Here is a 17698-nt window from a genome sequence, read left to right as displayed (position 1 = left end):
AAATTTGTACACTAAGGAAGAAATACAGAACGGTTTAGGCCACTTAACCGTTCTATATTGCATTATAATAGAGAACGGTTAAGTTAGATAACGGTTCTCTAATGTTTTTTTTAAAAGAAATTCTGGCCATATGTATTTAATTATTCGAATTACCCCTCTACGTATTTTATACCGTATTATTCTTGTATTTTAATAATCTGAATTATTTTTGTATTTCATTTTAGACCTGTATTCCTATTTAATATCTTGTAAATTTATATATCTTGTAAGAAAATCTTCACATTTCCTATGTAAAAAAAGTCCAAGATCCTGTACATGTAATATAACTTTCTGTATAATAAAATTAACAAAAATATTTCCAGATACGACGAAAGCCATCAAAATATACTTCATATATATAATTTAAAACATCCAACCACAATTAAATTGAATCATTCATACAAAATTTGTTATATACAAACAAATACGTGAGTTAAATATCAAAAACCTTTCTAGTTAATGTTAAATTTAAAAAAAAAATTGATGCCCCAAAATATACCAATACCATATTGATCTACAATTCACATAAATCATCGTCGTCGTCATTTGGTTGATGTTATCCGGTAACATATGAAATCTACCTTTCCCTAAGCTCGTCAATCATTTGTTGAGAATATGTATGAGGAACTTGCTTAAAATACTACAAAACAATGTAAAATACATACATATTAGTTAATAATATATTAGTTCAAAATAGAGTGTCATTGTGGGGCATGGATAACAAATAAGCCTCAGTCATCCGAAGTTGCCAACAGGCACAACCAAACAAGCAAGAGTAACAGATCTTGCAAGCATTTACACAATATCTCATGAAGGCATGATAGCAACAGCAAAGATTCGGAATACAAAGAAAAAACAAATTTCAAATAATAATAACAATTTGATCTCTTTATGTGCCATCAATATCATTACAGTTATAATTGAATTCCCTTGAGCACTACTATTCGTGTTAACTAGCTTAGCATTAAGACACAAGTTCTTTTATTTAATATAACCAAACTCTACTAGTTAAAATAATAAGCAATTAGCTAAATATATCTACTTTTTTTTAACACAAAAGGGAAAACCATTATATTATATGATGGTAAATCTGATGATATGATGGTAAATCTGATGATCGAAATCATCAGGAACAAAATGAGGATAATAAGAGGGCAATATAAACCACTCCAAATCATCCGAGTTTTTCCCAGTACAACAGATAAGAACATAAACTAGAGCTGAAAATAAGATAAAGTTCAAAAGATAAGCAGGGCTAAAGATGAGCAGCACATCATAACTAAATAGCCTGCAATTCCGGAATTTCCATGGCATATGTCTGGAAAACTTCAGGACATCTATTGCCACTGATAAAATCAATATCTTTATTGATTTAAAGTGCACATCTACTGCCACTAATACATTAAAGCTACGAAAATGAAGCCAAAAAATGGGTGTCCCACTCCCACTTATGAGAAAATCCATTTGAAAAAACCAAAAAAAAAAGCAGAGGATTAGTGCTTAATGATGCAACACAACCAGTTGCTGCTGCTAAAGTGCGGGTTCTGGGGCCTAGGGAAGAAGAAAGATAAGGGAGAACCCTTACGGGAACGGAATGCGCTTTCTCTCACTTACTAGTAAAATAACATTCTATCAGGCAGCAATGTAATGCAGCAGAGGTAGGCAAAAAGGGATTGAAAGTGAACGATGAAATAGAAAATAAATAGAACACAAAACAAGACCCTTTTAGAAAGTCTGAACCTGCTGCTGCTGCTAAAGGGTCAGTACTTGGAGCAAACTGCAGCCTGCTAAAGTCTGAACATTCTATCAGGCAGCAATGTAATACATCTACTGCCACTGATACATTAAACATGCTGCCGCTCCTCAGCATTCGAATTCTCACCCTTCCCTCTCGATACTGTCAACCTCCTTTTACTCCCAACCCTCCCTTTCACCAATACACGCAATGGAAAAACCCAAACCCCTCTCATCTCCCCCAAGATCAAAAACCCAAACGAAAGGCAAATCGACAAAATTGGAAAAATACAATCAATCACAGCACACTTCACTAACCTGAAACTCCTCCCATCCCCAATCAATTTCACCCCAAAAACCCATACTTTCCCCCTTGAAGCTGAGTACAAAGCCAAATAATTAATCGACCCACCATTGTAGGTCCTAACAGTAATTTTAGATAGCATAATTGTTCAAAAACTACAAATTTTAGAGAGTATAGTCAGATGTGTGCATCAGCTACTCAAAATACATTAAAACTAAATGTCGTACCTTGTCGGGGATGATCATTTGCCTAGATTCAATTGTCTCAATCATGTAGCGACAAACATAATATCCACTATCACTAGAGCCAGTAGCTTGACGAGGACACTAATACAAGCCAAAAAAAAGGGGGAGGGTTAAACCAAACTCCTAGTTATATATAATGTATTAACATATATTATGTACTAAGCATTGCAAAATTAAATTAAAGATACAAATACCTCTATGCTTATCCATTTAATGTAAGGTTTCTTCTTTATTTTTGTGATATCCTTTCGATGTCCCGCGCTAAAATTGATCATTGCCCTACGTAATTATCAAAATATTAGAGTAATAGTATTGAAATACTTTCATAAAAAGAAGTTAACATGTAACAAAATAAGTAATCTAGCACATACTTGTTGATTATTGTTTGAGCAAATTTGGGAGGTTCATCTTTTACTCCCGCGGGATCTAGCCAATGCACCAAACCAACCCATGGACAAATAACAACCAACATCCAATGTCCACTATATTGATTAAAACAATAGAATTCAAATACAATAATGAATGTTTAAAAGGAATTAGAAATAAAACTGATAAAAAATAAAAAAATATGTGATAGACTCATATGCACTTACTCCTCATAATACGGGGCAAAGAAGAGCTGATTTTTGTTTTTGGCATCATTACATGAAAATAGCCTAGCTAGATAGTCACATCGATCATCGTCATTTTCCACAGTTGGAGCATACGGGGATAGATAGTTGCAATCACAAAATCCATACAACCCTGAGATACCTTCTGTATGAACAATCTCACTCATATACCTTGCATATCAAATATTTATTTAAATTTATTAGCTCATTAATAAAAAAGCGTTATAAATTTAACCTTGAAATGGCAAAGGATACAACACTTACATCATTAAAATTGACATGTGTGACGATTTTATCTCTCTTTGGAAGCACCAGTCAAGCATGTCTTCATAATCAAGGGTAACACATTGCTCATTTTGAAACACTGTACTCTAGCCAAAACTGTAAAAGATTTTGTTTTACCACTCGTTTTCATTGCAATAGCCACATCCTTAAATACTCGAACCAAATTAGAAGTCAACTTCAACTTATCAGCATGAGTTATTATGTACTTTCGAGTGCATGATGATTGTGATGATGGCGAGTGTGGAGATGGTGCAGCGATTTCTTTAGTGACTTGCTTATTAGCCTTGTCATATAATCGCAGGGGAAAAAATCAGCCAAAAAAAATTAACAGGTATATAATGTGACAGAATTATAATTTAAAACTGAATTTTACCTTCTTTATAGGAAAAACCAAGTGAGAAGGCCATATTAAATAATAATTTAAAGTTTGACAAATGAATCTTATCTCCCCTTCAGGACATGGCAAAGGTGCATTTAGGTTGATTTCTTCTTTAACACAAACTCGATAATGACCACTTGGGACGGGCTTGAAATGATGCTTGACAACTTCTCCTTCCATCCCAACATACACTTATCCAATAGCAACTATATCGACCCCTTTGTCACTCTTAATTGCAAAGGAACAAAGACTATCAACTCCATAAATATGGATTATGGTATTAATAAACTTTTTCAAGATTGATAAGATGTAGTAGTCTATAATTTAACACCATCAGAAGAATATAGGATATATGTACTTACATCAAACATATAAGTATTATGAAATAATGTTACCTTTGGAAATGGTTGGCCAGTAATGTCTTGTTCATTATTGAGTACATGCGTTTCCAAATTCTCATTTTCTAGCACATATTCGTCCTCAGGCCACGCAACATGGTATGGCTCGGGTTGAACCTCACATGCTTGAAAATTCTGCTCTTGGAAGTTGAAACCTCGAACCCCTTGGTCACCTTTGGAGCCAAAGACATCTAAATGATCATCTAACTCTTCACCACCAGAACCACCCTTTTGGACACTTGCTAACTGATGGGTAACTTTGTTTTGCTCTGAGGCAAGTTGGAAGCTAAGACCTTGAAGCCAACTGTCACGACCCAAGCCAAGGCCATCTAAACCTTGGCCACCAGATCCACCAGCTTGGATACCCGCTAACTGATGGGCAACTTGGTTTCCACTTGAATCACCAAGTTCTTTCAATTGCTCCGCGTTAACCTGACCACTTGACATTAAGTAAGACAACAATAAATTTTGAGTGTTAACCACATTTTCTAATTTTGATTTGAGACACTTGAGATTTGATTGCAATTGACTTTGTGGTAATGGTTTATTGTAGCCAAAGTACAGCTTATTTGTAACACCCGACCCAACGCCCCCAACACAACCACCATGTTCAGGATTCTTTAATGCTCTCGCTAGGATATCATTCCGGCCAGTGGCCTCAATTTCTCCTTGGATTTGTTGAGCCTCCAATGCTTTCTGACATCAATAATAAACAACCTAATTAAGGTAGTGTACTCTATTATAGCCAAATAATTTATTTGATTCAAAAGTAGAAACAAACTCACAATTGTTTGAGTTATTTCAAAATCAGCAGGATTGTCAAAGGTCATTGCACCATCTTTTTGTCTGGAATGAGCTCTTATCCAAACTAAATGTCGAGACACGTCTCTAACTTGCACTCCTTGTTTCTGAAGTTCAGCAGCCTGACAATACAGATAACACAATACCATTTAACAACTAAAAGTCATCCCTTAATTGATTATTTACTGTTATTCCTAAAAAAGTTCAACAAAAAATCTGACATAATCATTTCAGTTCAGCAGCCTGACAATACATATAACACAACACCATTTAACAGCTAAAAGTCATCCTTTAATTGATTATTTACTGTTATTCCTAAAAAAGTTCAACAAAAAATCTGACATAATCATTTCAGTTCAGCAGCCTGACAATACATATAACACAACACTATTTAACAACTAAAAGTCATCCTTTAATTTATTATTTACTGTTATTCCTTAAAAAAAATCAACAAAAAATCTGACATAATCATTTCTAAACTTACAATCTCTTGTTCATAATAGAAGTACCCTTTTCGACCTCCTCGATATCTTGAAGTATTCATTTTCTCCCTCTCTCGATTCTTGTCACTTAGTTCCTTTCAATATAATAATGTACAACAAACAAATAATTCCCAGTTTTCAAAGGTTTTTTCATAACTATGATTAGTTATGGGCTATAATTCAAAGATTACCTTAAACGCATCATCAGTATATGTTTCAATGAACTTGGTCCAATCAGGTTGTGTTATAAATGGATATATCGAAGGTGGCTTCTTTATAATCACATTTGGATTTACTCCCTTGGTGTCGTACATCCAATCCTTTCTTAATCTGGCCTTGAAAGCTCTCCACTGGATTGAAGCTCTCCCTAATACATAATTTCTACGTTCTTCCGGCACTATAAATCCTCTCTGCACAATTCATTGACATGCATTAATATGTAATAGGTTTATAACCATGTAACTCATAAGACAAGAATAATAACAAATGAGTAAAACGGAACATACGTACTACACCAGCAATCTTTATACAAAGATACAATTCATGATCACCTCCATTGAGTGTCAATTAAAAAAATAAAAAAAAAAAAAAAAAAATGTAATACTATGGGGTTACTTGTATATGTCTAATTTAGAGATCACATTCATGAATCATGATCTGGTTATCACTATAATCACCAAAAAAATCCAAAAAATTAAAAATGAAAAATTGACGAAAATGGAAGCTGCCATTGGGCTCACCTGATTAGCCTGACACGCGCCATTTACACTATGACAGTACAAAGGTAGATTAAAACAAGGCTTTACAATAAATAAAAAAGACTTTGCTTTCATTAGTCAGTGGACTTGGTAAGTAGTCTTGATTCAATTTCCACTTTTCCTATTCATATAAATATTGCACATATTTTGTTATTCTTCATACTTCAACACTTTCATTTGTTAACACTTTCTACTCTCTTTTACAATATCATCATTTTATTTTCTTTCTAAAGTGTGAAATTCTCAAATCAAGCAAAGCAAAAACATAGCAAAAATGCAGGTTAGATCTCTTACCTTTTAAATTTGATGCTTTGTCTTTTGTCTAAAGACGGCTTTTGTATCTATTAGCGATATTCTTTGCTTTTTTAAGGTTTAAAACCATGTAACTCATAAGACAAGAATAATAACAAATGAGTAAAACAGAACATACGTACTACACCAGCAATCTTTATACAAAGATACAATTCATGATCACCTCCATTGAGTGTCAATTAAAAAAAAAAAAAAAAAAAAAAAAAAAACACTACCTGAAAAACAGATCACAACATTCCCTTAAAACAAAATAAAATATATATAAAAAAACCCTTGACAGTAAATCCAATTTATGTATGTGCTCAAAACTACCTGTAAAACAGATCACAACAAAAAGCAAAAACCACACTGCTGAAACAGCACATTGTATCCAAAGCACACAAAAACATATTTACTTTCAGTGATTTATCCAAAGCATTGTGATAATTAAATAGCAACCACAAATAAGCAACTGTATGTCTCCACTAACTATTATACAAAATTTTGTATCAAACCAGGTGGCAGCTTACTGCTGGAAAGCTGGACTTTTTACACTAAGACGTTATGCTGGCTAGCAGAAAAATTCTTAGAGCAGACTACTTCTGTCGGTCAGATAAGAACTGGAGCTTTTACCTCCTTTGTACTTACGATCATTACATCATATGGGATCAAGTATCGCTTTGACATTTTATCAAGCAATAAATATACTCTTTCTTCTGCAAAAATAGCTATTGAAAGAGGTATAAATTCTTGTAAAAAGAGTTGATCAGCATTTTGTTTTGGCAAGGAAAATTCCCTTTGTTTTGACAGGACACACTTAGCATCACAATTGGCCAAACCACTGTGATAAACTTGGGTCAAGAGCAGCCTATACGGGTCTACAAGAGAAGGACAATCGGGCACCAAGACCAACAACAAGGATGGCAGCAGCAGGGGAAGTCTCAAGGCAAGGCAATTCCAAATAAGTAGAAGACAAATACAATTGAGAAGAAGAGAAGGAAAGTCAGCAGTTAGTTTTATTATGTTTTAGTATGGTTTTTCCTAATTAAGCTAAGTACTCGCATGTAGCGGCAAGGTCAATGTAGACCGTTAGAATGGGTAGTATAAGGATTGTAGTCTAGGAATTAAGGAGTTTTTATCCAAAAATTTGTGAGGAAAATCTTGGAGAGTTGCAACCTCAAGTTTCTAAGGAGAGTGGTGGCCTCAAGCTACTAACTTGTATCATTTTGCTATCAATCAATGGAAAAATCAGTCCTTCTCTCTCGTAGCATTATTTAAAGTTTCCAGTTCATTACAACCACTTTACCAAAGATTTCTCGATATCATCCAAATCAAGCAAATAATTTGAGCTATAATACCCTTGGCATTTTACAGTCTTGAGAGCCCTTGTTGTTATAGTAACTCTTTATAAAATCAGCATATGAATGCTTAGCCTCATCAGAATTACTGCGGTCTCGCTTAGTAGTATAGCTAATTTATTTCAAGAACTGTATGACCATCGAAAACAAAACAAAGACATCCTCCAGCAAAAAAAAATGACCAAACCAATATTTAGATTTTAAACCAAAAAATTAAATAGCTTACCGTAATGAATTTAAAGAGGTCATCAATAACTTCTTTTGGAACTTCCTCCAAGTCGCGATAATTGATATTCACTCTTTCACGAACAATTACACCAATGTATGATGAAAAAATATCTCTATTTTCCCCAAATGGCACTTTATTGTGATTCCATTCCAAAGGGATTTTGACACCACTCAGAAATGCTTTTCCAACTACTGCAGCTACTGTACGACCCCTTCGATTCTCACAATCAGCAGATTCTTCAGCCTCGCCAGTTTCAGAGGCCTCATTAGCACTTGCTTGCTTTCTCTTTTTTGACATCAACCTGCAAACATACAAATATATTAGAAATCATCTCTAAGAAGTATCATTAAAATCAAATAAAATAAAGCATTTGTCTAAAAACTCTATATCAAGAACAGATTATAAATTTCAATACAAGAACCATAAGAATCAGATTTTTTTAGTAGCATAATAACCTGTACGACGCCGCTTTTTAGGTCGATTATTAGCATTACTATTTTCATTGTCATGCCAAATCCCTTCTTCATGATCATTACGTATATATGTTGTTGTATCATCAAGACTATCATCCACATTTTGTACCTCACTAGGGGTAGACCTCTCCTCATAAGAAATATTTTCATCGTTGTCATCAATGACATATCGAGGTTTCGATGTGACAACAACTGATTTTCTTTTATCACACGGGTCAGTAACATAAAACACTTGTTTAGCTTGACTAGCCAAAATGTATGGATCTTTTGTATGACCTATCTTGTTGAGATTCATAGTAGTATGCCCTAAACCATCGCATACAACATTGTTATTATTGTCAGCCCATTTGCAACCAAAAATAGGTATCGAAAAACCCATATAATGCAACTCACATATCTCTTCAATTACCCCATAGTATTGCATTTTGCTGTAAACCGGTCGATTATCTTTAGAACTAAACAAATGCATCGCTTCCGCTTCAACACATACCCCGCTGTTTTGCATAGTGCTTTTATCATCTTGCTCCCTAGTATAAAAAATGTAGCCATTAATGGCATAACCAGAGAAAAATGAGGCAGAGAAATCAGGACCATTAGCTAAACTTCTAAGTCGGTCAGAAATAGTTTTTGGGGAATTTTTGATCTCTTTCATTACTTGATCCTTGAGCCAAAGATGAAATGTTTTACTTTGTTCAATAGCTAAAGCTTTGGAGCTAGCCTTTCGATTATGCATCTTCAAAAAAGTCATATGTCTATTAATATATGGTGCAATTTCATCTTCATTGAAAAGAATATATGTGTGGGCCATGTGCCACTTTTCAGAAGAGAAGTCAAGTTCTCTACGACCAATGGTTCCCTTACCCTCAAGTGTGTCACTGTGTCGAGAAGTAGAAATCCCTACTGTCCTCATATCTCCTAAACTTTTAAGGCAATATTCCATAGCTAACTCATAAAGCATTCTCTCAGCGATACAAGCCTCAGGTCGATAAGCATTCTTAACATACCCCTTATAAGTTTTCATTTGTCTTTCAAAGGCCCATTGAGCTCTATTGTGCACGGGACCACAAAATCTAATCTTCCTTACCAAATGAACTGGAAAATGTATCATTACATCAAAAAAAGCCAGGGGAAAGTACATCTCTAATTGACACAAAATAACAACAATTTCAGTTTCTAAGGAATCCAAATCTTTTGGATTGATGACTTAACTGTATATTGCCTTAAAGAAAAGACATAACCTGATAATGGAATATCATACATTTTTTGGCAAAATTGAACGAATAGCAATAGGTAAGAGATCTTGCATAAGAACATCGCAGTCATGAGACTTCAAGCCCACGAGTTTCAAATTCTCCATTGAAACAAGAGAAGAAATGTTTGAAGAATAACCCTCAGGCACTATAACTCCGGCTAAGGATGCACAAATCTCAACTTTCTCCTTCTTAAACAATGTATAAGCAGCAGGTGGCAAATAGTCCCGTTTTCCAGTCTCAACGGCATGGAGCTCATTTCTCATATTCATTTCCTTCAAGTCAAGTCGAGCATTAACACCGTCTTTTGTCTTCCCTGAAATATTTAATAGTGTGCCAATGAAACTATCAAACACATTCTTTTCGATAGGCATAATATCTAGAGAATGTCGAACAAAGAGAAATCTCCAATAAGGAAGACGCCAAAAATCACAACACTTCTTGTACCCTTTCTTAAGAATGGCATCTTTATTTTTCTTTAACTTGTAAAAAGTAAGTTGAATGTCTTTCACCTTTTCAAATAATTCTTGGCTAGTAAAGACTTTTGGGTGACTTTCAAAATTTTGTTCCCCATTAAAAGCTTTCTTCATTCGACAATACTTATGATCTAAAGGAAGAAATGGATGATGATCATAGTAGACCGTCTTTCTAGATGTCGATAACCATTTGCCTTTCCAACCATCTTCACATATAGGATAACCACCTTCCCCTTTTACAGAATAGAAAGATTACCATATGCTGGATAATCTTGTATGGTGCAAAATAACATTGCTCTGAAATTGAACATTTCATTCCGATTAGCATCAAACACTTCTACACCTTCTTCCCACAATAACTTTAAGTCATTAATGAGAGGTGCCAAATACTCATCGATGTCATTTCCTGGTTGTTTAGGACCAGAAATAAGCATTGACAACATAATGTACTTTCTTTTCATGCATAACGAAGGAGGTAAGTTATAAGCCACTAGCATGACCGGCCATGTACTATGGATGCTACTAAGGGAACTATATGAATTCATACCATCAGTAGACAACCCAAGGCGTAGGTTTCGTTCTTCACTACCAAAATCAGGTAATTGTCCATCAATAAATCTCCATTGCGGTGAGTCAGCCGGGTGTCTAAGTAACCCAACCTTTTTTCGACCAAATTTATGCCATGTCAACTTCTCTGCATCTACCGGGTCTGAATACATCCGTTTAAACCTAGGAATAATTGGAAAATACCCCAAAACCTTAGCTGGCACTCCTTCCTTTTTCTTGTACCTTGAGAGATTACACTCTGGGCAACTCTTTGCTGATTCATTTTCATTTCGATAAAGTATGCAATCGTTAGGACACACATGAATTTTTTCATAACGCAAACCCATTGTGCATAATGTTTTTTTTGCCCTATATGTATTCTTTGGCAAAAAATTATCAGATGGAAGGACATTTATCAAGAACTCAAGTAATGCTGTAAAACTCTTATCTGTCCAACTATGACCCACCTTCAAATTGTATAACTTAAGTAAAGCTGATAGCTTTGTGTACTTACACACTTCATATAAAGGCTTCTCAAAATCACTCAACAATTCTTCCATCGCATTGGGATCATCATCTACGCTGTGTAAGAATTGACTCGTCATGTCCTCTAATTCGTTACCCTCATCGATATTATGGCCTTGAGCATCCTTGCTTGTCATTTCTTCCCTTTTTTCACCATGACGATGCCAACAAGTATATGTTCTATCAAATTGCCTTTTACTCAAATGATTAAGTATCACATTAGCTTTGTGATACATATGATTATGGCAGATGTAACAAGGACATGGCAATTTATCACGCCCTTTACTATTATTTTCCAAAGCGAATTTAATAAATTCCATAACTCCGGCTTCATATCCTGGATCCCCTAATTTTTTGTGGTTATCCAAGTTCGGTCCATATCTACAAACTAGGAAGTTAAAAATAAAAATAAACACACTCAAATCACAAACATAACTGCACTTGCTATATACTTATGGATATAATTTTAACATACACTACCATAGTTAATGCCTACAACAATGTAAATAAAAACAAGCTAATAAACTTAGCTTTACATGTTAATAACAATTTATTTAAGCTCTTTAATTACTAAAGTATAAGAATCTATTTTATTAGTGCAAATGAATGATACAGTATTATAATGTTTTTTCATATAATGTAATTATTGGACCACCTCATAACCCGTTTGTTCATTAGTTTCTTTAATTAGAAATAAGCTTTGTTATGAGAACTTATCAAGTCAATTATGCCCAACGTTGTTCAATAGTGAAAGAAGGCCCCACCTTCACCATTATTTGATATACATGCAACATCCCCATAAAAAGCCACAAATTTGAGATATTATTATAATTATTACTACTAGTATTATAAATAATTCAGTACCACAATTATGACTCCCATCTCTTATCTCTTCTCTCTTCACAATCAGAGACACAATTTCCACAAAAACACTGCACACCCTTTACCATTTTCTTACTAGTAGAATATTTAGCCCCCCTTCTTTGTTTTGCTTTCTACTTACCATTTTCTGTTCCAGTGGGCATCAAGCTCTATATCTAATTTTGTCTGACCTTAAAAACCAAACACCGAATTATAAATGTTAATAAAGCAGAAAGATTAATCCTTGCATAAAAGAAACCTCAATAAACCAAACACCGAATTATAAATGTTGATAAAGCAGAAAGATTAATCCACTATAACCAAATCAAAACTAAGAAGTAAGAAGAGAGCCAGAGAATAAGATCTGACAATTTGAATCCCAATAATTTAAACATCAACATAAACCATGAAGTATCATTTCATAAATGTGTTTGTGCAACTGAATTGGCTGCTTATCAGGTGGTCAGTCATTACCATAGCTCATCTAAAACAAAGATATTTTGAACCATTGTGTCTTTCATAATGTATCCTGCATCATTCAATTTCCACGATACAAGTGATCATACAGTAATTTATAATTTTGTTTTTAAACGAACCTCATTCACAAAATGGGCTCAGCCATATCCTCATCAATTCTACCAACAGCATATATTACCTCACTAAACCAAAACCAGAAATTCTATGTTTATCTTACTGTGTTAAGTCCTATCTTTTTCTTTCTTTTTTAAAAAAAAAAAAAATCTGATTAGGGTTCTAAATTGAACTTAGGTAAGATTAATTTGGCTAAAATAATTTTGATTACAAGTGAAATAAAAGTAAATTCGACAAATGTAAGGATAATTTGATTGAAATTACTGCAATAATTCGGCTTAAATATATACATACAAACAATCCATGAATTTATCCAAAAAACAAGAACTTTAAAGTTTTTTTCAATCACCTAAAATTCGAATTCTACTAATTTATTTCTGTTTCCTTCATAATTCAAATGATTCATGCAATGAGATTGAGAATTATCATAATGCAATTACTCTACCACAAGAAAAATTCAAACCAAAAAAAAAAAAAAAAAAAAAAAAATCGAACCTACCTCAATTTACTGCAGGTGGCTTAGCAGACGATTTTGGTACTGCAGATGGACGTGGAACGACGGTGGAGCGGCGGTGGAGTGGCGGCTGATGAAGGTTTTGCTATGGAGGTTTGATGGAGGTTTAGCCTTAATTCTTTACTGCTGAATTAGAAAGAGGTTTCTTTTTTATATGAAAGTGAAAGTGATGATGCGCGCGTTTCAATTTTCCCTTTTAGCCGCTCTTAATTTCACAATTTTGGTAAATTATAACTCCGTATATACGTATATAATTTCTCCTAATTTAAAAAAAAAAATAATTAATATAATATAAAACGGTTGTCAAGATAATCGTTCTATATCATATATAATAAATAATTATTATTTTTAATTATTTGAGTAAATTGAAATACAGAACGGTTAACTATGCTAACCGTTCTATATGTATTAAGATACAGAACGCCTCTTATATTAAAACGATCTATATTCTTCTGGAGAACGCCTATCTTTTATAACCGTTCTATATTTTGCGATCTCTAAACTAGTTTTTGGTGTAGTGATAACACCATGGGTACTTACTGTTACACAGTAATGCCATTCGGGTTGAAAAACGCGGGTGCTACTTACCAACGAGCAGCGTCTGCCTTACTCCATGACATGATGCATAAAGAAGTTGAGGTATATGTGGACGACATGATTGTGAAATCAAAAGATCGCCCAGGACATCAAGTAGCCTTGAGAAAATTCTTTGAAAGGCTAAGGAAATACAACATAAGGTTGAATCCATCCAAGTGTGCTTTTGGAGTCGCCTCAGGCAAGCTCTTAGGATACGTCATAAGCTCTAGAGGAATAGAGATAGACCCAACCAAGATCAAGGCAATCATGTTAATGCCACCGCCCAAAACCGAGAAACAAATTAACAACGATATGCGAACCAATATTCAAGAAACTCAAGAAGAGTGTACTTGTAATATGGGATGATGAGTGTCAAAAAGCCTTTGAAAAGATCAAAGCCTATCTTGCAAATCCTCTCGTATTAGCACCAGCACTTCCAGGAATACCTCTTAGGTTGTACTTAACAGTCACGAAGGAGACAATAGGAGCCATGCTTGCACAAGAATTTGAAGGTAAAGAAAATGCAATCTATTATCTAAGCAAAAAGATGCTCGAATATGAAGTATGTTATACACTGCTTGAGAAATTGTGCCTCACATTGGTGTGGGTCACAACCAAGATAAGACATTACATGCTCGTGCATACAGTCTTTGTAGTTTCCCGAATGGATCCACTTAAGTATCTATTCGAGAAGTCTACGCTCAATGGGCGCATATCAAGATGGATAGTCAACTTAGCCAAGTTCGATGTGAGATTCATGCCTCAAAAGGCTATCAAAGGATCTGTGGTCTTGGATTTCCTATCAGATTTCCCAATAAAAGATTCAACGCCAATACACGACAATGAATTTCCAGACGAAGATTTGATGGTCACAGAAGATGATACTTGGACTCTTTACTTCGATGGAGCTTCAAACCAAAAGGGATGTGGGGTTGGAGTATTATAGTATTGAAAGGAATAGTGTCCTTCGAACAAGTGTATTATTCTGATAGCGGGTTCAGAATTATTAGAAAGCTAATATATTCAGTAAGGTCAAGTGATCGGAATGCATGGGTGGAGGCCGCTTCCGATCAGTAATATTAATATAATTAATATTACAGCTTAATCTTGACTGAACCCTTCGGGTCACACCCAAGCAAATATATGCGAACCAACTCGACGGATTAATTCGGAAGAAATTAATTCGTCGCCCGAGTGTTAAATAATTAGACGTCGGTAATTCGAGCTTAGAGCGTCGAAACCGATCGTCGGAAGTCGAGTCTAAATAATAAAAGACGAGACACACAAAATAATAATAAATCAACAATATTCTCGAAAATACCCTAACATCGGAGTGCCCCGAGCATCCGAATGCTAGGGGCAAGACGAGCCGGCGCACCGTACTGTAGCCACGGCCAGCCGCGGCTAGGCACAGCAGCAGCCGCGCCGCACCATGCCACAGCAGCAGCTGGTGCGGGCTGGGCTCGGGCCAGGTGCGGGCCAGATGCGAGCTGGGTGCGGGCCGGGCTCGGGCTTGGCTCGGGCCATAGGGCCGTGTACAAGGGGAAGGTTGGGAGCAAGTGGGTTGCCATGTGGCACAAGGTGAGGGAGAGAGTGGGGAGCAAGTTTGGTCCCCATCTCCAAGTGGTCCTCACCTACTCTCTCATGTATGCTTGACACTTGTTGATTTATTACTAGTTTGCTTAATAATTTTATTTTAGCTTTAAAATAAAAAAATCTCATTGTCCCACATTGATGGGAGAGATTTTCATACTCCATCATTCCCTATAAATACCCAACTTTGGGCATAGGAAATGATGCTTGAGTGGGAGTTAAAAAGAGCATTCCATAATATTGGAAAAACTCTTAAACTCATATAACACTCGGGTTTTGGTCGGACCTCGCTAACCCCAAGGTAGTAGACCTTAAAGTTGTGTTCGCCCTTTTGCGGGTGGATACCGTTGGAGGCGCGGCGCTTGACGTGCTCGTAGCTTTCAAGTAAGAGCCCCGGTTTTTGGGCGAAGCTCGCTTCGAGGGTAAGATTCGTTATCTTTTCTTAGTAATTATTTATTTATGCTTTATGATTTTAATTATTGCGAGTGGTTCCTTGGGTCGGGGTTTGTTTCCGCGGTGAGTCGGACTCACCAAACCCCAACAGCGGTATCGGAGCCCCGCTCGTTTATTTTTATAATCATATTTTTCAAGGTTTATTTTGGCTTAATTTTCTGGTTTAAGTTGCTAATTAGATTAGTAGCTCGGTTTTATTTATTTTAATCCCGTTTTTAATGTCGATTTTGGCAAGACTAGTGAATTTTGGGTGGAAAACGTATTCTGGAAAGGTTTTTATCCCCAAAGGGAACTGTGATTTTAGCCTAATTCTGACCAGAAATGCTTTTTTCGAGGGGTTTTTCGTTTTTGACGAAAAAATTTAAGTCTTTTCTAACCTTGAAATTAATGGCATAAATTGTTGATTATATGGTTGATTATTTGCATTATTTTCTGCAATTTTATGTCCCCTTAAAGCACACTTACTTGGTAGTATTTGATGCTTAAAGGTTGATTTATTTTCACATAATTGCAAACTAATTGCTTTTTAGTGTGAAAGTTTTAATTTTGAGGCTTCCATAAGTGTTAAAGATTCAATCTTTATTTGTGATAAGTGATTGAAACTTTAAAAACCACTAAATTCCATGTTATTTTGTGTTAAACTTTGATGTTTTAATCATTTTGAGTTGATTGGAAACATAAAGTTTCGATTTTTGTGATAGAAATTTGGTTATCTTCATGTTGGAAGATATAATTTCCAAGGATTCACAAAATTTAGATGTTGGAATTTTCATTTGAACATTAAAGTTCATATTTTTTCCAACTTCCCTTTACTTTGTCAAATTCTCAAGTTTAATTTAAATTGATTAAATTGAAAGTGAGAAATTGCCTCAATTTTATGTTGCACCTAGCTAAACCAATTTAATTAAGAATGGTTCTTGGAATTATTTTGGTTATTTGCACTTTAAAAATTTTATTAAGTTAGACTTGTTTAAAATTTTATTTTTCTCTCTAAATTAGTTCTAAAATTAATTTAGAATTAATTATTGTTGTCTTGCGAAAAGGGATCAAATCCCGAGGTCATGGCACGCAAAACGAGGCATTGCATCACCTTGGCGAGCCGGGCTGCATAGCAGCCCATATGTGGCTGCCAAGGTGGCAGCACCGCCTTACTTGCGGCCACACGCGCGGCAGCAGCCACGCAAGGCAGACGCGCGGCTGTGCCGTGGCAGCAGCTCGCGGCCGTGTGCCGTGGGCCGTGTGTTCGTGGTCTTGGCGTGTGTGTATACTTGGTGCGGTGAGGTGGCTAGCCATAGTAGGCTTGATGTTGCTTATTTTGCCGTTTTACTTATTTTAATTAACTTTGTTTATTTTAATTAAAATTTTGGGAGGCTAGGCCTCGGTTTTGAGCGGCATTGGCAAAATTTCATTTTGACAAGTTTGGGTGCTACCGACTTAATTAATTAGATTAATTAAGGAAATGCGGAATTTAGTGGGAGATTCAATTATTAATGACGTAATTATTATAATCGGTTAAACAATTTTGACTAGTTTTAATTAGGCGTGTTAATCGGATTAACCACCTGGATTAGTTACTAGTGCGCGCGTTGTTTAAATGCATTTTACTTTGTTTTAATTTGTAAATTGCATGGGCCATTCACAAATAGTAAATGGATGAATGGAATATATGTATATATTCTCTCTCACAGGTTTTATGAAATGGCAACTAGTGGGACCCGACTAGGATAGAAAATACGGACTACGTGCCGTTATGTATTTTTGTAAATCTAAATACGGTCTACGCACCGTTAAGTATTTTTGTACTTTAATATTTAGATTATTCCTAGTTGTAGACACTAGTTTTTTGCATAGTTTGGTTAAGTGTTGAAGACGGCGTATCTTGGAAGACAAAGCCTCGAATTGCAAATGAAGACCTTTTGAAGATAT

At 35.2% G+C, this 17698-nt stretch overlaps 2 protein-coding genes across 9 annotated transcripts; both read right to left on the bottom strand.

The window, feature by feature from the left end:
• Positions 1 to 363: 363 nt before the first annotated feature.
• On the bottom strand, positions 364 to 13356 carry LOC110700161. Of its 8 annotated transcripts, none has more exons than XM_021877693.1 (13): positions 13136 to 13356; positions 7912 to 8215; positions 5470 to 5688; positions 5281 to 5373; positions 4781 to 4918; positions 3993 to 4691; positions 3592 to 3858; positions 3198 to 3501; positions 2916 to 3104; positions 2694 to 2804; positions 2517 to 2601; positions 2305 to 2403; positions 364 to 679 (listed from the first exon to the last, which is right to left on the bottom strand). In XM_021877693.1, the coding sequence occupies exons 2-7, from the start codon at positions 8209 to 8211 to the stop codon at positions 3790 to 3792; spliced, it is 1518 nt and encodes a 505-aa protein (XP_021733385.1). In that variant the 5' UTR covers positions 8212 to 8215; positions 13136 to 13356; the 3' UTR covers positions 364 to 679; positions 2305 to 2403; positions 2517 to 2601; positions 2694 to 2804; positions 2916 to 3104; positions 3198 to 3501; positions 3592 to 3789. The 8 variants fall into 8 exon arrangements, with proteins under 8 accessions (XP_021733385.1, XP_021733397.1, XP_021733387.1 ...); XM_021877705.1 differs by having other exon boundaries at positions 3592 to 3847; XM_021877695.1 differs by having other exon boundaries at positions 3592 to 3825.
• Positions 10341 to 11095, bottom strand: LOC110700209. The gene has a single exon (XM_021877719.1). The coding sequence runs from the start codon at positions 11004 to 11006 to the stop codon at positions 10350 to 10352; it is 657 nt and encodes a 218-aa protein (XP_021733411.1). The 5' UTR covers positions 11007 to 11095; the 3' UTR covers positions 10341 to 10349.
• Positions 13357 to 17698: the final 4342 nt, after the last annotated feature.

The sequence above is a fragment of the Chenopodium quinoa genome, unplaced genomic scaffold, assembly GCF_001683475.1.
Source record: "Chenopodium quinoa cultivar QQ74 unplaced genomic scaffold, ASM168347v1, whole genome shotgun sequence".
Taxonomy (NCBI): domain Eukaryota; kingdom Viridiplantae; phylum Streptophyta; class Magnoliopsida; order Caryophyllales; family Amaranthaceae; genus Chenopodium; species Chenopodium quinoa.
Note: the sequence above shows the minus strand (reverse complement) of the source record. Positions and strands in the feature narration are given on the sequence as shown.

What these genes read in the sequence shown, in the direction of transcription:
- LOC110700161 (XM_021877674.1), bottom strand. Translation starts at nt 8,211, where the DNA reads ATGTCAAAAAAGAGAAAGCAAGCAAGTGCTAATGAGGCCTCTGAAACT. An exon ending in ACCTCTTTAAATTCATTACG is followed by an intron (nt 5,689 to 7,911) that starts GTAAGCTATTTA and finishes TGAATTGTGCAG; the next exon opens with AGAGGATTTATAGTGCCGGA. An exon ending in TCTATTATGAACAAGAGATT is followed by an intron (nt 4,919 to 5,280) that starts GTAAGTTTAGAA and finishes CTGTATTGTCAG; the next exon opens with GCTGCTGAACTTCAGAAACA.
- LOC110700209 (XM_021877719.1), bottom strand. Translation starts at nt 11,006, where the DNA reads ATGGGTTTGCGTTATGAAAAAATTCATGTGTGTCCTAACGATTGCATA.